At 41.2% G+C, this 21938-nt stretch overlaps 1 protein-coding gene across 12 annotated transcripts in view; it reads left to right on the top strand.

Moving 5' to 3' along the window:
* Positions 1–290: 290 nt before the first annotated feature.
* LOC124039692 (abl interactor 1-like) overlaps positions 291–21938 on the top strand; it is a 75001-nt gene continuing 53353 nt past the window's right edge. For 3 of the 12 annotated variants that reach the window (XM_046355927.1, XM_046355928.1, XM_046355930.1), the window contains exons 1-2: positions 294–538; positions 17858–18025. In XM_046355927.1, the coding sequence (XP_046211883.1) occupies positions 422–538; positions 17858–18025 (285 nt within the window). In that variant the 5' untranslated portion in view covers positions 294–421. Of the gene's footprint in view, positions 539–17857; positions 18026–21938 lie in introns of all 12 variants that reach the window. The other 9 variants (XM_046355931.1, XM_046355929.1, XM_046355932.1 and 6 more) reach the window with 5 other exon arrangements.

Below are 21938 nucleotides of genomic sequence, written 5' to 3' on the forward strand. Positions count from 1 at the left end.
TGCAGTCAATGGCTGAGTGTGTAATTGACCTCAAAACATGTTCCATCAAATAACTGTATGGTAAAGGGATGAAGCCACCACAATACTATGTGTTGTTGGCCACAATAAGAAATGTTACGCGAGCATGCAACCCGGGCATAAAAGCATTACGCGTTGATGTGTTGTATCAAATTTGACGACTGTTGCCATTCGGAAACCCAGAAAATGATACATTGTAACACTACGTATCCCAGCATTCTACACTGTGATCCATGTTGGTTGTTCTTTTTTTTGCGGGTGGCTGATAGGTTGCGCCGGTGTGAAAGCGAGGCCAAGAATCCCACTATACCAGGCGAAGGGGTTTCTTCTTTTTTTTCCTCCGAAGCAGAGCTGGTGGTTTCAATCAAAGGGAAGGCGAGGAAGCTATGCGGGGCGATGTAAGATGGCAGAGCTGCAAATGTTGTTAGAGGAAGAAATTCCAGCCGGTAAAAGAGCTCTTATAGAGAGTTACCAGAATCTCACGCGGGTAGCAGACTACTGTGAAAACAATTATGTTCAGGTAAGCAAAATGAGTAATTTTACTCAACATTGTTATCTCGGAATTCTTTGTTGTTGAACGGTTGGGAAACTGGGGACAGGAAATGTGGATAAAGAAATGGAAAGGATCACAATTAACACATACAGGAGTAACGTTAGATATTCATAGAGAATACACGTCTTTTGGGAGTCTTTGGCCATTCCAGTGTGTAGTATCACCGCACTGGACATGTTGGATACAGTGTTGGCCATTCAATGCGTTCTTGGTCCTTTGATCAGATTTAGTTCGTTTACACAGAGGGTGTGTCTAGTATTAACTTCGGCTGTTATCTTCGCTTAATGAAATAAATAATGGTGCAAACTTAACCGCTGTAAAAAAAAAAGATCTGAAACGTGTTGTGCACTCCACACGTAACTGTTGAAACGCAACAATTTAATCTGATCCGTTACATTGTTTCAAAGTTACAGAAGCAGTTGCGCTTGCGGAGACACTGGCCTTATTTACTGTCCCTCACAGACACCGTGGGATAGTTTGACATTTTGATTTCTATCCACTAATTTTATTTGTATTTTCTGTGATTTATACATTTGTAATACGTGGACTATGATATTGTAAGCAATTGCAAACGTATACATGTCAAGGCATTTATAAGAATCTTCTTAGAGTTTGCAATTCGCCTGCCCATACCATAGATGATGTACAAAAATAACATTCTTTATTAAGAGCAACAGAGCCAATCACTGCATAGTATATTTTTTAACAATACTACTTCTCTCTGGGGAATATCCGACTTTCAACGCCTGTTTTTCTGTCAGTGAAATGCTTCTGCAATTTGCCCCATTTGATTGTGTTACCCTTTTTTAAACCAAGTTTCACAGATGTTGACTGTGGAGTTTGGTCATGTTTTAACACATTTCTGTACTGAGTTCTGAAACGGTTCAATTATTTTACTGGATTATTTTATATGTTACCTCATGCTGCCAAGGGTCTATTGCCCTGCTGCATTATATAATTACTTAAATCGTGGGCCAGCAGCTGAAGTTACTGATGGAAATGGCTTTGGACATAACTTTTTAAACTGTTTTACATCCCTCAAACGAATGTTAAAACGGATTTTTTTAAAAAATATTGATATTAAGATTGAGGTCTTTCCTACAGAAATCCAAGAGCTCATTAAATCTCAGGGAATTCTAAAGATGAATGTTTGACAAATCATACGTTTCATCCTATGCTTTGAATAACCGGCACATGTGCTCTCTAGACGTACATGTTGATATGGTGATTCCACACTGTGGCTTTGTTATAGCATTGAGTTAACCTGAATAAGTTGTTGCATAAGAAGGCTTTTGATGAGCTATCTTGGTCCCCTTCAGGGTAAAGAGGCTATAGCTTACGGCTGGCTGAGATCTACTTCTCAAGTGTAGCTACTCTTTCTGGGGTCCACATGAAACGTACAAATGCATGACAAAGTACTGAACAGTAATAGACAAACACAAGATATATTTATTCAATTCAAAATAAACTAAAATAAGAGTTGTATGTTGGAAAGACACCAAGAGACAACAAAAATACTATTTACAAACTTCATATATTCTTATATACAGAACAGTTCAATTAGATCTTAATATGACCAAGTAACCTCTGGTGGCAGAGCAATCCACGACGACATGGCTCTATACATAACTGAGCGACGCATTAAGTCTGTTTTTGGTTTGGGTACCGTGAAGAAACCCATAGTGGCGTGTCGGTGGTGTATGTCTGTTTTTGAAGTGTATGCAAATAGATTATACGGGTGGTTAGGCATTTTCAACGTAACATTTTCTCTTAAAAACACTAGAAGTAGTCAATTTCTCCTCAACCATGAATGACTATCATGCATGTTGCTGCTGTTAGTTCTGTGTGTGCAGTTAAGGGCAATGTGTGCTGCTTCGTTCTGAGCCAGCTGAAGCTTTGCCGGGTCTTTTGGTGCTGCACCTGACCATTTTGCCGAACAGTAATCAAGATAAGAAAAGATCAGAGTCTGAACAACTTAGTACAATTGATATATGTGTCAAAATTGCAGAGTATCTTTTATGTAACAGGCATAACTCTCCCCATCGTCACACCTTTGTCAATATGACTTGACCGTGATCACTGGCCATCCAATGTTACTCCTAGTAGTTCAGCTTCTTTAACTTGTTCAACGGTCACGCCCTTTATGTGCAACTCTAAGAGAATGCTTTGCACCAAATACAATGCTTTTGGTTTTGGATATATTTAAGACCAGTTTATCGTTAATGACCTATTCTGACACTGACTGTAACTCCTTGCTAAGAGTCTGTGAGCTCACTTTCAGTAGGTGCTCATCCTCAGCATACATAGTTGTTTTAGCTTCTTGTAAGACAAGTGGCAAATTATTTGTGAAAAAAAAGAAAGCTTAACAGCCGGAGGCAACTGCCCTGAAGGGATACTGCACTGTATCAGGTGCTGAAAGGAATCCAGTGTATTGACACCTGCAGAGGAATGTTTAAGTGACCCGACCATTTGAGTCCATCAAAAATACAAATATTAAATCAGTTATAATGTGTGTTGCCAACTTCCTCCAACTCCATGAGGATTGCCTATCAATTTGTTTTCATCCTTGTCTCCTTGCTTATACCTTAATTTCACTGTTGATTGGTTATCTGTGAACGCACTGAACAGCAATCATCCTTAGTTATATTTAGTAATTGCAGGATACTCCAGACCCCTCGACAGAAGTTTACCGTTTCACAAAATGCTGCATATTTCTGAGCTTAATTGGTTTAGTGGATTAAGCAATTCCCTGGAGATTGTTGGAGTGAACCATGCGTAGTGTTGAGGAGTTGAAATGATTGCTGTTGTCAACTAAAGCCGTCAGGCAGTTTTGTCACAAGTTCAACTTGAAACTTAAACCAACAGGAAGACACTGCCCATATGGTCTCTTAAAAATAAAATAATAATCTGTACATCCTTTCAGCTGTTTTCCTTCCCTTATTCTCAGTCTCTTTCTCTCTCTCTCTCTGTCTGTCTGTGAGTTGAAAACCGATGAGTGAGAGACAACCATGTGTATAGCAACATGCCTCAGCATGACTCTGCTAGTCTGCAGGGACTGTTTTCTTAATGTTTTTCCTCTTTCTGTTCTCGTAGAGGCTTTGGTTTTTTAACATGTTGACTGTAAGCACAGCTATGTAGCCCACTGTTCAGTAGCAGATGGTTGAAGCCAGTCTGTAAACGAGGACAGCCAATTTCCTGCTTTGACCGACAGCAAGAGGTATGGTTATGTGGTCATGGTCATGACAGGGAAGGACACACTCCTGGTTCCTGTAGCTCTGAAGTCTTTTGTTGTACATCAGGCAGGATGTATTAATATTGGCATCCTAATTTGGATAAAGGTCAATTAGGCATCAGTGTTTCTTTTGTAACATTCTTTTTTTTAGAGATACCTTGGAAGATTTCTTTAATGGGGTTCTCCTTCAAAGTTAACCCCAGTGGGAATGTAGCATCTCCACTCACCCAACATGATGGTGGCCCACTCGCAAGAAACAGATTTCCCTTTTGGCCATGGGCCATATCTTTTCAGGAATGTGACTGAGTCAGCACCATGTTTTCCTAACCTCTGTGACAGCCAGGGCTGTCGTTTTTGGGCAAGGACGCCAGGACATGTACAAACTGGGCCCACCTGGCTTGTTGGCAGGGTACACGACGCAGGTTTGGAGGTTGAGGAGAGGGCAGCAGCAGCCCACCGCAACATGTCAAGTTAAAGTATTTTTTTTTTCACCATGTGTCTTACTGTCTCCTTTACAATTATTCTTGGGTGTGGCACAAAGATCCCAAAAACACTTTCCAGAACTGAATGGAGACTGAATGTAGGCCAGTGTTTTGGAGGGAGGGAAACATTGTACAGCTATGCAGGCCAATGCACTAAATTACAATATGAGTCAAGCACTCAAGATCACGTTTACTTGCCGTCCTTTTGTCCTGGTCACATGACCTCTGTGTACCCATGCTGAAAGTGAAACCTAGCAGACATGACTTTTCCATGGTAAAGAGCCAGGCTGGCCTGAAGGTGATACATGTGTCATTTTCACACAGCTCTGTCTCTAAGGATTACAGAGTCCTCTTTCTCTTCCTATCTTTCTTTCTCTCAGTATTTCTCTCAGTATTGAAAGCCTAGCGGCTCTTAGCCCAGCCAGATTACCAAATGGGCACGCAGGGCACGTGCCCTGGGGCCCCCGACCTCCAGGGGGCCCACACAACTCCCCCCCTCTTTTAGCCAGCAAAATGTGAACAAAATGCTGCCCCATGGCAAAAAGTGTAGAATTTCAGGATATTAGCTTTAAAACTGCTAAATGTTCTCTTAGCCTCATAACAAAATGTGTAAAATAGCATTATAAAACTGCACATTTTTCTTTCAGCACTATGGGGGAAAACATGTTTTTTTGAGGGGGGGGGGGGGGGGCTGAGGTCGGGGCCCCAAATGCTGTAATCCGGTTCTTTGTCTCCCTATTGCTCTCTGTGATCTGGACATTGTCATTTTCAAACGCCACAACAATAGTTTCAGTTGACAATTACATTTAATCCTATTTACATAGCATTGTATCCCCATCCTATTAACGTCACATTAAGATTAGCACGAGGGCATAACTCACTAAACTAACGCAGATGAATCCTTGTATGGTCTGCCGCCCCTGCTTTCAACACTATATGCCACAATTATTGATAGACTTACCTGAAAATGAAAGCAGAATATGAAGGCCCCGGATGTGTGCAGATAGTAGATACAGCGCCTTCAAAAAGTATTCACACTCCTTGAATTTTTCCACATTTTTTTGTTACAGCCTGAATTTTCAAATGGATTCAATTAGATTTTTTTTGTCACTGGCCCACACATAATACACCATTAATGTCAAAGTGGAATAATGTTTTTAGACATTTTTGCAAATGTAATAAAACGTGTGAAGATGAAATGTCCCCTTTTATTATTTCAAAGCGTAAATAAGTTCAGGAGTAAATATGTGCATAACAAGACACTTAAGTTGCATTGACTTTATGATCAATAATAGTGTTTAACATGATTTTTGAATGACTGCCTCACCTCTGTACCCCACACATACAATTATCTGTCAGGTCCCTCAGTTGAGCAGTGCATTTCAAACACAGAGTCAACCACAAAGATCAGGGAGGTTTTCCAATTTCTTGCAAAGAAGGGAACCTATTGGTAGGTGGGGGGGGGGGGGGGGGTGAAAGCAGACATTGAATATTCCTTGGAGCATGGTGAAGTTATTCATTACACATTGGATGGTGTATCAATGCACACAGTCACTACAAAGATGCAGGCATCCTTCCTAACTCAGTTGCCGGAGAGGAAGGAAACCGCTCAGGGATTTCATAATGAGGCCAACGGTGATTTTAAACAGTTAGAGTTGAATGGCTGTGATAGGAGAAAAACATTGTAGTTACTCCACAATGCTAACCTAATTGACAGAGCGAAAAGAAGAAAGCTTGTACAGAATAAAAAATATTCCAAAACATGCATCCTGAAAATACTGCTAAAAATGTGGCAAAGCAAATAACCTTGTTTTGGTCCGGAATACAAAGTGTTACATTTGGGGCAAATCCTATATAACACATTACTGATTATTACTCTACATATTTTTTCAGCATAGTGGTGGTTGCATCATGCTATGGGTATGCTTGTAATTCTTAGACTGAGTAGTTTTTCAGGATAAGAAATAAACTGAATGGAGGAAAACCTGGTCCAGTCCACTTTCTACAAGACACTGGGAGAACAATTCACCTTTCAGCAGGAAAGTAACGTAAAACACACAGCCAAATGTACGCTAGAGTTGCTACCAAGAAGACTGTGAATGTGGCCAAGTTATAGTTTTGACTTAAATATGCTTGAAAATGTATGGCAAGACCCAAAAATGATTGTCTAGCAATGATCAACAACCAACTTGACAGAGCTTGAATACTTTTTTAAAGAATAATGGGCAAATATTGTACAGTCCAGGTGAGCAAAGCTCTTAAAGGTTTACCCAGAAAGGCTCACAGCCATAATCCTATTGACTCAGGGGTGCGGATACTTATGTAAATAAGATTTCTGTATTTCATTCTCAATAAATGTGTGAAAACATGTAAAAAACATCTAAACATATTTTCACTTTGTCATTGCAGGGTATTGTGTGTAGATGGGTGAGAATTAAAAAAATATATATGCATATTGAATTCCAGCTGTAACACAACAAATTGTATAATAAGTCAAAGGGCATGAATGCCTTCTAAAGGCACTTTTAAGTGGTCTTGTTTATGTTGTAGTTTCCCAGTAAACATTTCAAGGAGAACCCTTAAAACAATAGAACATGGTTCCCATAGTGATTTTCACAATTCCTGACATTTAATCTTTGTAAAAGTTCCCTGTTTTAGGTCAGTTAGGATCACCACTTTATTTTAAGAATGTGAAATGTTAGAATAATAGTAGAGAGAATGTATTTATTTCAGCTTTTATCACATTCCCAGTGGGTCAGAAGTTTACATGCACTCAATTAGTATTTTGTAGCATTGTCTTTAAATTGTTTAACTTGGGTCAAATGTTTCAGGTAGCCTTCCACAAACTTCCCACAATAAGTTGGGTGAATTTTGGCCCATTCCTCTGACAGAGCTGGTGTAACAGAGGCAGGTTTGTAGGCCTCCTTCTCACACACACGTTTTCTGTTCTGCCCACAAATTTTCTATAGGATTGAGGTCAGGGCTTTGTGATGACCACTCCAATACCTTGACTTTGTTGTCCTTAAGCCATTTTGCCACTACTTTGGAAGTTTGCTTGGGGTCATTGTCCATTTAGAAGACCCATTTGCGACCAAGCTTGAACTTCCTGACTGATGTCTTGAGATGTTGCTTCAATATATCCACATAATTTTCCTTGTTAATGATGCCATCTATTTTGTGCACCAGTCCCTCCTGCAGCAAAGCACCCCCACAACATGATGCTGCCACCCCCGTGCTTCATGGTTGGGATGGTGTTCTTCGGCTTGCAAGCCTCCTCCTTTCTCCTCCAAACATAACAATGGTCATTATGGCCAAACAGTTCTATTTTTGTTTCATCAGACCAGATGACATTTCTCCAAAAAGTACGAACTTTGTCCCCATATGCAGTTGCAAACAGTAGTCTGGCTTTTTTATGGCAGTTTTGAAGCAGTGGCTTCTTCCTTGCTGAGCGGCCTTTCAGGTTATGTCGATGTAGGACTCGTTTTACTGTGGATAGAGATGCTTTTGCACCTGTTTGGATGCTTTAGATACTGCACCTGTTTCCTCCAGCATCTTCACAAGGTCCTTTGCTGTTGTTCTGTGATTGATTTGCACTTTTCGCACCAAAGTACGTTCATCTCTAGGAGACAGAACGCATCTCCTTCCGGAACGGTATAATGGCTGCGTGGTCCCTTGGTGTTTATACTTGCGTATATTGTTTGTACAGATGAACGTGGTACCTTCAGGCGTTTTGGAAATTGCTCCCAAGGATGAACCAGACTTGTGGAGGTCTACAATTATTTTGGCTGATTTCTTTTGATTTTCACATGATGTTAAGCAAAGAGGCACTGAGTTTCATGGTAGGACTTGAAATACATCCACAGGTGCACCTCCAATTGACTCTAATGATGTCAATTAGCCTATCAGAAGCTTCTAAAGCCATGACATCATTAGTGTATGTAAACTTCTGACCCACTGGAATTGTACGGTGAAATAATCTGTCTGTAAAAATTGTTGGAAAAATTGCTTGTGTCATGGACAAAGTAGATGTCCTAACAGACTTGCCAAACTATAGTTTGTTAACAAGAAATTTGTGGAGTGGTTAAACAAATTTGAATGACTCCAACCTAAGTGTATGTAGACTTCCGACTTCATACATACATACATACATACATACATACATACATACATACATACATACATACATACATACATACATACATACATACATACATTACATTACATTACATTACATTACATTACATGTCAAAAGTTTGGACACACCAACTCATTCAAGGGTTTTTCTTTATTTTTTACCATTCTCGACATTGTAGAATAATAGTGAAGACATCAACATGATGAAATAACACACATAGAATCATGTAGTAACCAAAAAAGTGTTAAGCAAATCTAAATACATTTGAGATTGGTCAAAGTAGCCACCCTTTGCTTTGATGACAGCTTTGCACACTCTTGGCATTCTCTCAACCAGCTTCATGAGGTAGTTACCTGGAATGCATTTCAATTAACAGGTGTGCCTTGTTAAAAGTTAATTTGTGGAATTTCTTTACACCTTAATGCATTCGAGCCAATCAGTTGTTGTGTTGTGGTATACAGAAGATAGCCATATTTGGTATATCCATATTATGGCAAGAACAGCTCAAGTAAGTAAAGAGAAATGACCGTCCATCTACTTTTTAACATGAAAGTCAGTCAATCCAGAAAATTTGCAGTCGCAAAAACCATCAAGTGCCATGATGAAACTGGCTTTCATGATGACCACAGGAAAGGAACACCCAGAGTTACCTCTGCTGAGGAGGTTAAGTTCATTATAGTTAACTGCACCCTAGTTTGCAGCCCAAATAAATGCTTCACAGCTTTCAAGTAACAGACACATCTCAACATCAACTGTTCAGAGGAGACTGCTTGAATCAGGCCTTCATGGTCGAATTGCTGCAAAGAAACCACTACTAAAGGACACCAATAAGAAGAAGAGGCTTGCTTGGGCCAAGAAACACGAGCAATGGACATTAGATGGGTGGAAATCTATCCTTTGTCTGGAGTCCACATTTGAGATGTTTGGTTCCAACCGCCATGTCTTTGTGACAGAGATGATCTCCACATGTTTGATTCCCACCATGAAGCATGGAGGAGGTGGTGTGGGGGTGCTTAGCTTCTGACACTGTCTGTGATTTTGTTTAAAATTCAGGCACACTTAACCAGCATGGCTACCACAGCATTCTGCAGCAATACACCAGCCCATCTGGTTTGTGCTTAGTGGGACTATCATTTGTTTTTCAACAGGACAATGACCCAAAACACCTCCAGGCTGTGTAAGGGCTATTTGACCAAGAAGGAGAGTGGTGGAGTGCTGCATCAGATGACCTGGACTCCACAATCAGCCGACCTCAACCTCAAAATAGATTTTGATTGCTTAACACTTCTTTTGTTGATTTACTATATGATTCTACATGTTATTTCATAGTTCTGATGTCTTCAATATTCTACAATGTCGAAAATAGTTAAAATAAAGAAATCCTTGAATGAGTAGGTGTGTCAACTTTTCACTGGTACTGTATCTTAATGACAGTGTGTGGACACGTCATTTCAAAATCATGGGCATTAATATGGAGTTGGTCCCCTTTTTCTTGCTATTACAGCCTCTACTCTTCTGGGAAGGCTTTCCACCCGAAAAGCCTTCCTAGATGTTGGGACTTCCTTCTATTCAGACACAAGCATTAGAGGTCAGGCACTGATGTTGGACGATTAGATCTGGCTCGCTGTCGGCTTTCCAATTCATCCCAAAGGTATTCAAGGTTGAGGTCAGGGCTCTGTGTAGGCCAGTCAAGTTCTTCTACACCGATCTCGATGAACCATTTCTGTATGGACCTCGCTTCAGGCACAAGGGCATTGTCATGCTGAAACAGGAAATGGCCTTCCCCAAACTGTTGCCTCAGTTGGAAGCACAGAATCCTCTAGAATGTCATTATATGCTGTAGCGTTTAGATTTCCTATCATTGGAACTAAGGAGCCTAATCACCAGGAAATCAGCTCAAATGTGACTGAATAGTACAAGATGAGGAGCGGTTTACAACAGGACTGTGACTCTGAATAGTATCACTTAACATGTGTTGGACTGGTCTTCACTCACACTTGATTTAACATTCTTTTCAAAACTAATAAAAAGCCATTTTAGTAACTGTTGTTTGAATTAGGTGTTTACTGTTGAATTAGGTGTTTACTGTTGAATTAGGTGTTTTCTGTTGAATTAGGTGTTTACTGTTGAATTAGGTGTTTACTGTTGAATTAGGTGTTTACTGTTGAATTAGGTGTTTACTGTTGAATTAGGTGTTTACTGTTGAATTAGGTGTTTACTGTTGAATTAGGTGTTTACTGTTGAATTATTTCCAAAAGGACACTTGAAATTTTTTTGATTCCCTCTACAAGGTTCCCCTTTGTGTCCCTTTCCTGATATACTGCTATAATTTTTAATTGCACGACAGTTTCTCAAGGTCAGGAAGACTTTTTTAGCTCTTCAGTCTGCCCCCCATCTGCCCCAGTGAATAAGAAAATGAATAATGGACTTATCCTGCTGCTGAGTTCAGAAAGTGGCAACGACTTAAAACACAGATTTAAAGTTGCAACTCTACGGAAGTTTATTTAATTGTAGATATTGTAACTTCTCTTGCACTTATCTGTTGAACTGTCTCACTCCCAGATGCATTGGGGTTCTGTTTTTCACAGCTTTCCTTGTGCATATTTCTGCCCCTCTGGGTGTGGTTGTATTTTCCCTCACCCTCTGATGCAATACACATAGATACGAATGTTGTAGACTATTACGGTCTATGAAACACAGCTCTCTGTATATTTTATGGGTGCTGGTTTATTTTGATATGGATTGAAAGTACTATTTATAGCTCACCTTTTTAGTTCCCTTCCTCATTGGGTATCTTATCTAATCTCAGGCAAGCCAGACAGAGACATTTATCAGGGTCAGCCATTGTTTCTGGATTATAGATTAATGCCCTGGCAGTTTGCTCGTGTCGTTGGTGTAGCCTCACCCTGAGTGGGGTTACCCCCCAAAAAAAAACGGATGCATCTGTTTTTCAGGGGAAATGGAAATAAACCTGGAGCGGGACTTCCTCTTTTGGATGTCAACAAGGCGACACTTCATCTTAAACCAATCCAGTAAATGTGGAGGAGTTAACAGTGCAGAAGAGAACGGCCAGAAAGAAAGAAACTACACTCAGGTGTTTCTTTTCCGCCTCTGCTGCGTTAGGTTTAATTGAATTGTATTTTTAAAACCTGAATTTAACCAGGCAAGTCAGTTAAGAACATATTCTTATTTACAATGACGGCCTAGGAACAGTGGATTAACTGTCTTGTTCAGGGGCAGAACATTTTTTCTTTTTTTTTACCTTGTCAGCTCGGGGATTCAATCTGGCAACCTTTTGCTTACTGGCCCAACGCTCTAACTACTAGGCTTGCTGCCTTTTAAGATCGGTGTAGTCTTGGATGTTGCTTTGTGGTCTTTGCCTAAAGAACAAAAACTATGGAAGATGGTCAGGAGATGGCTGAGGCTAAAACGCATGTTCCTGGGTGTTAGGTTTGGGCCCTACGTAGCCTTGCAGCCAGATTACCGGCATCACTGTAGTAAGTCTCTTCTATTACATCCTGGACCTCTGGGCAAGTCCATCCACATCAATACAGCCTACAAAGCACTTCTCCTCTGCTGCCCAAGTTCTCTCTTGTCTCAGCCAAAGCTTTCTATCTCATTCAGCTGTCAATACATCCCGCAAAGCAGTCCTTGTAGTGAGGCCTATGACCTTGCCTCTGCATGATCTTGCCTCTGACCTCGTCAGAGCAGTTCTTGTAGTGAGTCCATCTGAGGAGGTGTATAACTGCACGGTGTAATGTTTTCAACTTTTTTTATCAGAATGGGTAAAACGCTCATCCCCGGTGACATCTACTTTCTTGGCATGGCTGATTTTCTCTTTCGTTTTTTAATGGATTGTTGCTTACCCCTATGTCTCAAACGAGTGTCCCTATTCAACACGCAACAGATTGCTGCAATGTGTGCAATGATTAGGCTGCAGTGCATGCAATGTTACCTATTTCATACATCGTCAGCATTGTGTGTAACTTGGTCGTGTGCAGAGAGGAGAAGGGGGGAAATTGAGGACAATTAAGTCAATTCTAAACTATTTTCATACACGAGGCATGTCATACCAGAACATTTCAACACTTCCATGGTAGTATTTATTTTTGAAGATTTGTTTTTACAGTGCTATGCCATTTTCCAGGCACATCTCCCTCCAGGATATGAGGATGTGCTAAAGCAAATCTGACTGTCGGCTGTAGAGGGGAGCAGAACATTTCCCGGGAGCTACACTGCCTGTCGCTGTCTTGTCTTGTTTCAGAGGAGAATGTTCTGACTTGTTCCCGCATAGCAACGCTAGAAGTGTTATCCCTGTTATTTGACCTCTTCAGAAGCTTGTGCTACAAGAGGTCAGACTTTGTCGCTCAAAAGGAAAATGGCTTGGGTTTGGTAAGCGTGATATAAGTTGATAGGGTGAGCCGTCACCTCTTCTTATTAAACAAAACCCAGGTCTAAGATACTCCATGCCCTCAGTCTTAACCCTCTGTTGTCCAGTTGTAGCTTTGAGGAAAAATGTGCTAACTATGACTGGTATGCGGTTGTCTCAACTAGCTATCTTAAGATGAATGCACAAACTGTAAGTCGCTCTGGATAAGAGCGTCTGCTAAATTACTAAAATGTAAATGTAGCTTCCACCCATAACAGAGCTCTTGGGTGTAGGGGGACACACAGTTTTTCCTGATCCTGGAAGTCTCTTCCCCCAGGGAGGGAGTCTGGGCCTTTCCATCCTGTTCATGGTGCCTCCGAGCAGCAGTTGGCCCCATCAGCTAAGCAGCTCGCCCGACGCCCTGTTTGAATGTAAATACTTTGGAAAAGGCCTTTTCTCTTCCTTGATGTGAGTCATTTATCTGGCTTGACTGGATTGTGGTGAAAGGATGCATTTTAGATGTTATTGAACCAGGCCCAATTCCCACCCTTGTCTCGTGACCTTCTATTGCTGATCCCTCACTTACCAGAGGAAACCAGCCAAACATGCTGGTGGACTTCCACTCCCTACTGCACTGTTCCAGAGCTGTAGGCTTCCACTTTATGATCACTGTAGTTTGATTTCCTTATCTTAGTATGTTGTCTTTTAAAAGGTGTGGTGCATTTTGGTAAAAAAATGTTTTAATGCCATCCATGAAATTGTCGTCTACATTCCAGTTTAGGTAACAGGGCCGTAATTACACACGTGGATCTCTGTCATTTTTTTAAAATTTAAAAAAAAGTTTAATTCCAATATATATTTTGTACACAAAGAAAATCAATTGCATCTAAAACATCTAAATATTGCTCCCAGCTTTGATCAAAGCTCAGAGCGCTTATTCTTGGTCTGACTGAGTTGTAATCTTGCCGGCCTCGTTGCAAACGAGTGGAATCACGAACAGTGATTTGTTTGCCTGCGTCCCCCGGATTAGCTTTTTTAGCAGCACATCCACCACTCTCTCAAACGGTTAACTCTGCCTTATTGCAGCACAGGCTAAGGGCCTGACGTGAAATTAACGACCCCAGCTCGGAGTCGGCTCAAGTTGGCAAATGGAGATGCTGCAGACCGTGTGTTTGCGAGATGGAGTGGTGTGACCTGAAATGCACAAGGTCCTCTACTCCGAAAATTAATCCACAGATAAAATGGTAAAACGAGTTTGTTTCTAGTAATCTCTCCTCCTTCAGGCTTCTTCTTATTTGAACTTTATATGGTGATTGACAACCAACGTTAAGGTGCATTACCACCACCAACTGGACTGGAGTGTGGACCTCAGCTCATCTTTCAATCACCCACGTGGGTATATGCTCCTAAACACCAATGAGGAGATGGGAGAGGCAGGATTTGCAGTGCTTAAAGCGTCACAAATAAGACCAAGTTCTATTTTAGCGCCTGGCTATGCAGATGCACGTGAGCAATGATTTGACTAACCTATGTGTAAATTAATTTTACAATGCGAGTGGTGTGGTCAGTATGTCGAGTTGGCAGCTCTGAGATAAAAACGCCTCAGGTGTGTTGTGTAATGTTTTCATCTGATTGTCAAACAAATCACTTCAAAAAGTAGGCTACCTGCACAGTTCCATCCATAATAATTTAGTATACTATAATTAATGTACTACTGGCTACTTTCACCCCTAATTTAGACAAGTGTCTTCTTACAATTTCCAACATTTGGTAGGCCATATTATAATTTCCGACATTTGGTAGGCCATATTATAATTTCCGACATTTGGTAGGCCATATTATAATTTCCGACATTTGGTAGGCCATATTATAATTTCCGACATTTGGTAGGCCATATTATAATTTCCGACATTTGGTAGGCCATATTATAATTTCCGACATTTGGTAGGCCATATTATAATTTCCGACACTTGGTAGGCCATTTATAATAATAATATAATATATGCCATTTAGCAGACGCTTTTATCCAAAGCGACTTACAGTCATGTGTGCATACATTCTACGTATGGGTGGTCCCGGGGATCGAACCCACTACCCTGGCGTTACAAGCGCCATGCTCTACCAACTGAGCTACAGTAGGACCACCATTTGTTTTGTCATCCTATAGTTAGATACACGCAGCTTCTCTTCACAACTCGTTGCCCCAGAAGACGAAAGCAGTGCCCACCAGAATACCATCTTACATTGATTTAAAATGATTAATCTAGCTAACACAGGTTAAGTTGTCTGTTTTCGTTTATGGACCCTTGAGAAAATGCAATGTCTCCAAATAGTTGACAGATTGGGACTGTGCATCAATTTGACCGGTCTTTAGGAGTTGAAAACAACAGAACACGTTTCTGATAAGACTTCAGTTCGTCTTGGATGCATATCTTGTCTTTGCTTAAGTGTCAAAGATATACAAATTAGATTCACATTTTCTCAAGAGATACTTAAAGTAAGAGAACATTTCTCCACTACTCTTCCCGAGACACAATGAACATTTGTTAATTAACATTTCACTGCAAGAAATGCATAATTCTGCAGGAGTTAATATATTACGCTACATGTGAGGTTATAGGCCTATGGTCAATGTCCGGAGTTCAGTTACTATTCCATTAAACCTATAAACTTAAATGAGGAATATTCTGTTTATTCATGGCTACAGGGATACTCATGAGCGGGATATCAAAGGTGCATGTAAACAGCTTATCCCGAAGTAGCTCATATCCCGCTTAAGGTCTAATATCTGGAATAATGTGTGCATGTAAATTTGGTCATTCTCTCCAAGTTAGCGCCTGAGTTGAATGCCCATGAACAAGGGTGACTGAGAAGTGTTTAGTTTAAGAAAATGGTTATACAGAGATGGATATCTGAAGATGCAGTTGTAAGAAATGTGCACTTGCGGTTCAGTTATTTGCCTTATCAACACCCACAATGCCTCCGTGGCTCACTGGCTAACCAGACCCCACACTACAGTCTCCTCTACAGGCAGAGATTGGGTCATTTTAGCCCAAAATTTTTCTTATTGTTTTCACCTTATTTTTCACATGGCCCAATCCCTGTAGAGCATCCCTTTTCACACAGCAAATCGTAAAACAATCCACTTGGTCAACCACCCCACGACATGTCTACAGAACCTTCTTGTGGAAACCAGGTCTCTTTACTTTCATGTTACGGTCCACCGTACACCTTTTTTATGGGATACGGAGGATGTAGTTTGTAACCTCTTTGGCATGTAACACACAATGCTAGCTCTCTACATTACATTTAATTTCCCTGAATGTTATCGGATTCCTTTAAAAAAAAAAAAAAAAATTTAAACAGCATATTTGCTGATTTCATAAGAGGCCCAGCGCAGCTATCTGCATACCCAGTTTATCACAGGAATGGTGGAGCACTAAAAACACAGACAGAAGAAGGTAAGGGTTTATGGATTTTGCATGTGTAATGCCATCACCTCTGCGTTGAGCTGTTGTATCTGAGTGACACTGAGACTTATCTTCAATTTTGCTCCATAAACACTCGAATGCAATGGATTGAGTAAAGTTTAGTAGTATTGTCAGTATAGAGATGTAGAACCAGTCATTTTTTGGGGGGGATTTGAATCTACTTCAGGGCATTTCTCCTTTTGACATGGGAAAGAATTGAATGGGTTTGACTGGGAGTTCAAAACTTTGGGAGTACTGCTGTATAAATGACAAATTAATTGTACATTGAAGTAGTAGCAAAGTGCAGTCAAAAATGGCCTATATGTGACGTGATCCATTTTCACTCCCTCGAGCATCAGTTCAGGAATGCGGTCATATGCATTCTCGCTAGTGTTTATGTAGTAAACGATGTGTGCGCATGTTTCTGGGGTGGGGGGGTCGGGGGGTTAAATGCGGAAGACACATTTCAGTTGAAGGCATTTAGTTGTGCAACTGACGAGGTATCCCACTTTGTTCAGGTTGAAGCTCTTCAGCCAACATTCACTTTGTGTTTAGCTGTGTATGCTGATGGAAGTATTGAATTATATTGTTGAAAGTGTTCCTGGGATTGTGTGTGTGTGTGTGTGTGCGCTTTTGCTTGAGTGTACTCTCAGATGGCCTCTGGCTCTGTCACTGCTCTGTGGAAGAATCTCCCTTTATTCCTAGAGGCTGTGATCATGCAACACATATGTTACTTTGATTCTCTTCAAAACAAGCATTTTGAGTCAATCCACTGTCACTTCTTCTCTGGTTGAAACCAGCGGGTGCAACCAGGCTTTAGTCACACTGGCTGTGATGCAAAGCTGATCTTATGCCCAGACAAATGAATATCAGACACACAACTTAAACTTTAAAATGCCTCACCTTGGTTGTGTTTGCTGTCTCGACGCTATTAATACTGTGTGACTCAGTTGGTAGAGCATGGCAGGTTACAAGCGCCATGACAGGTCGTCATTGTAAATAATCATTTATTCTTAATTGACTTACCTGTATAAGGTGAATTATTTATTTAACTTTAAAACATTTTTTTTTTTTTTTACAAAATTGTGGGTTCGCTTCCCGGGGCCACCCATACGTCAAATGTATGCATGCATGACTAAGTCACTTTGGGTCAAAGCATTCTGATAAATGGTGTACTTCCACCTTTTTCTCTCCTAGTTTTCACTCTGTCAGGGTTTGAACTCCTATTTCTTTCTCCCCGCCCCAGCCTGTGTATCAAAGCCCAGTGTTTACCCCCAGGCAGTGCTCTTTGGACTTTGATTTATGATTGAGGAGTGTAGGGCATACAACAAAGATCAAACGTGTTTTGCCCCAAGATTTCATTCAAGTGAGCTTGAAAGAGTCACCGGCATGATAAGGAAGCTAAGGTGGCCAACGTGCCAAATGTTCACACACCCCAATCAGCTTAAAAATGGATGTCAATTCAATTAATCCCTTTGGATGTTTTTCTGAATCTTCTAATGCGCCTAAGACAGTCGGACTGCACCAGGGTTCTGGGGAATAAGCCTTTTTGTCAAATGTCGACCTGACTCTAACGTTGTTCGTCTCGATCTCTCCAGGCCACGGACAAGAGAAAAGCTCTGGAGGAGACCAAAGCCTACACCACCCAGTCTCTGGCCAGCGTGGCCTACCAGATCAATGCCTTAGCCAACAACGTGCTGCAGCTGCTGGACATCCAGGCCTCGCAGCTGCGCCGAATGGAGTCCTCCATTAACCACATCTCTCAGGTCAGGTCTGGAGTCTCTCATACACACACGCACGTACATATACCGTTTGTATGTGTATGGCCTCTTTCTGCAGTGACTAAGGTGCCTTTTATTGATTTAAATGTGTGACTGACTGTGTGTTTGTATAAATGATTGATGCTCCATCCCTCTCTGTGTGTTGCTCTTTCTCTCTCACGCTCTCTACTTTATGGCTGCGAGTGCAGTCTCACCCTGATTTGATCATCTCACTGTTGCCCCTTTGCCTCACCCTGTTATTCCAAACTGTGTGCCTGAGGCCACAGGCACAGACCACTGCCATTTGGAGGAGGTAAATCCGCCCGCTCATCCAATTAAGTCATTAAGGACTCGGCTCAAACAAAGGGACCAAGGACAAATGGCAGCTCACCAATGTGCCAAACCCATATCATACTGTAGACTCATGCTTGGGAGTGTGGAAATGATGCAACCATTTAGTCATAGCCTTCAGGTCAAGTCTTGTTGGAATTGTGGTTGACTGGTTGCTTTCTTTCATGGTAAGAGAGAACGAGAATAGAGGAGACACCTTTCCTCTATGTCTGAAATGTCCCAATGATTAAGGTAAGGTTACGACTCCTACAGTAAATCTGAGGTCTCTGATTTAACAATTCTCAGAAATGTAGATCTCAATAGAGTGAGAGGTAAATGACAAGAAATAGATGGAGAGAAGTGTAGGAGGTGAGGGAAAGCGTGATGGTGCACGAGCGAGTCGGTGGAAGACTGAGGTTGACCGAGAAATAGAGAAAGAAAAAACACATGAACAGTCATGGACATGAGTCAATACTCACAGATGGCACACAGCTGACATCTATGTCACCAAAACTCCACTCCGTTCGTGTCTCCATGACAGCGATCCCAGCCATCCCTGACGGTCATGAACCGGCAGAGGCAAAGAGAGCGTGATATTTGTTGAACATGTTCACCAGAGAGAAAATACTCATTCACTGCACTGGTTTGACTGAGTTGCTAAGCACAGCCTGCCACTCTGAAATGGAAAAAAAGCAAACAAGACTTAACAGACAACAGACCACCCGTTGCACTTTTGACCCCCCTTCATTGTGTAAATACTATTATATTTCCCATCGGTTTCACTGTATTGACAAAAACAGGGGCTTCTCATGGCTTTAGTTGCCATAGCATTGTGTGGTGTTGGTAACCATGGCAATATCTGGGTTGTTAGATGAGGGCATTAGGGGTCATGGTGGTTGAGGTGTTAAGAGTTTGTGAACAAGCATATTCCTCTCTCAACTAGTGGATGTATAGCTATGAATGGTTAGTATAGCATGCCCTTCTCTGAATGATACCAGTATGGTGATAATCGTTAGTATCGTGGCAAGGAAAGTGCTTTAGGAAAACAGCCCTAATGTTAGAAACTAATGTTGTCATCCAGTCACATTTATTTTTCCAGCTATAGCACACACAATTTTACATACAGCAGGTTTTTATAGGACCAAATAGTTTTTAGTCTGCTTTGTTTTCATTTTTGCCATGAAAAACATTTGGTGATGCTGATATTGTCCAGGCCCTAAGTAATACTATTTTATTTATCTTGCTAATTAACTAGATTAATAGCTAGTCATAATTAGCCTAGTCTCTCTGTGGCGGTCGGTAACATTTAAGATGAGGGGGGACTATTATTTTTGGAGGGGCATACTAATGATACTCAAATTTTCCCTATACCCATCATGATGTAGCTACAACCTAGCCTATGAATTAAAGTTTACAATGTAGTTGCACAAGTTGAGAGAGAAATTTGAGTAATCAAGGTGACACATTCAAAACCACCTTGCACACTCTTGCCTGCATCTAGCTGATCTAGGTTGTAATCCTTAGTGCAAACAAGAGTTTCTATTGGACATATTCAGGTATGTTAATACCCGTTTCGTTTGCTCCAGTTTAAAAGGTTTTCAACAGAATTTGCAGAATGAATACTCCCCTGATCGAACACAGTTCACTTTCATAGCAGCCACATACAAACAGCATGATAATTTGCTCGTTGTAGAATTCCTTCTCTCATCTATGAGCTCTCCTCTCACCTTTTCCCTTTGCTTGTGGACTTCAGTGCACAACACATCAGCTGTCTGTGACCAGGCGAAAAAATCTTTCCAAGACAGACCTTCATATCATAACTGCTACACACAGCCTACATCGTTGTCACCATATTAGTTAACATCATAACATAGCTACTAGAATGCGTAAGTAAACCTGCTACAATCATGCAGTACAGTCAGAAAGCAGTTTAGCAGTTACACCAGTAGGCTCCAGTGGCAATACATTTATAAAACCAAAGGCTTACCTTGACTTGGAAGATTTCCAGTGTTGGATAGCCATAGCCAGCTAGCTAACATAGCATCCCTCTCTGTTCGAGTAGGCTAAACTAACTAGCTGCATTCTCTAGCTAAGGGAACGTGGGGGATTTTTAAAATATTTATAAAAAATCTCTTCCTCTCTCTTGCTTCTCAATTTTTAAAGAAATGAATTTGTTCAAAACTGTTAAATATTCTCTTAATCTCTGTTTGAGTCAACTACTCACCACATTTGATGCACTGCAGTGCTAGCTAGCTGTAGCCTATGCTTTCAGTAAAAGATTAATTATCTAATCCTTTGATTAGGTGGACAGCGTCAGTTCATGCTGCAAGAGCTCTGATAGGTTGGAGGACGTCTTCTGGAAGTTGTCATAATTACTGTTTGTCTGTGGAAGGGGGTGAGACCCATGAGCCTCCTAGGTCTTGTTTTGAAGTCGACGTATCAAGAGGAGGATGGAAACCAGCTGTCCTCTGGCTGAACCATGGTGCTACCCAACAGCGTGCTGTTGAGGCTACTGTAGACCTTAATTGCAAAACAGTGAGTTTCAATCAATTATTTGGTGACGTGAATATATTTAGTATAGTTTCATCTAAAAAGGTTAACCTTTTAAACGTTACACTATTTTTATTAAATTCAATGAGGAGTGTGGTTCTCTCCCTGCTACTCTGAGGAGCCTCCACTGCTCTCTTTGGTATATTGAAAGCTAGGAATGATGTGTAGGCAACTAGAATCACATCCCTGACCAGTCACTGTGAATTGATGTCCAATCTCTGTGGTAATAATCAAGTTAGTGCTAGGATCCACAAGCTGTGGCTGTTTTTATCGCTCTCTTGTCCCGTTCAGAGATGGATCATTATAAAAACTAGGGCCGAGTTCACTCCCAGCTCGCGGGCAGACTGGAGAATAGCCCAGCTTACGTTCTGGTGGTGAATGGGAAATGAGGAGGAAAGACTGCGACACATTGAAAGCTCTTTTTAAAAGCTGAAGTGTGTGTTTTAGCTTACATAGATTCTGAGAATTCACTATCAGGAAATGGACAATAGTGTAGGGATTTTGGTGCTCTGAGTGGGTTGTTTTCAAAACGTTACAAATCGTTTATTTCACTTGATCTCCCCGCAGAGGAGGTCATCTAATTCTTGTCATAATTCCCTCAGTCATTCCTTTTAGATGCCAAGCTATGGGTGGTGGTGAGCCAGAATGTGGTGGTGGATGGGGCTGATGACAGTGATCCTCCTGGGCGTGGTGTGGCCAGGCCTGGCGTCTGGAAGGTTAGCCCATGGTTAAGGAATAGGGAGTGTCCGCTGACTGGTGTCTGTGTGGGCACCTTCTCCCTCCCTCCCCGTGGTTGCTTTCTGGCATCTACATCTAGCAATCAGTAGGCCTAATGCAGCGCATCCTGAGTTAAAGATGCAATTTGTATGATCGCATAGCCTTTAATGTAGCAGTCAAAGAATATGCTTCTGTGGGGGGGAAATGTGATGTTAAGAACATAATTTGAGGCTATCCAGTTGCGTGCATGCATGTTTCCTTACGCTGTATGTAGTGATGGTTGATTGTGTTATAACCCTGTCAATGCTCTCACCGTTGCCGT

Source organism: Oncorhynchus gorbuscha, linkage group LG07, assembly GCF_021184085.1.
Source record: "Oncorhynchus gorbuscha isolate QuinsamMale2020 ecotype Even-year linkage group LG07, OgorEven_v1.0, whole genome shotgun sequence".
Taxonomy (NCBI): Eukaryota; Metazoa; Chordata; class Actinopteri; order Salmoniformes; family Salmonidae; genus Oncorhynchus; species Oncorhynchus gorbuscha.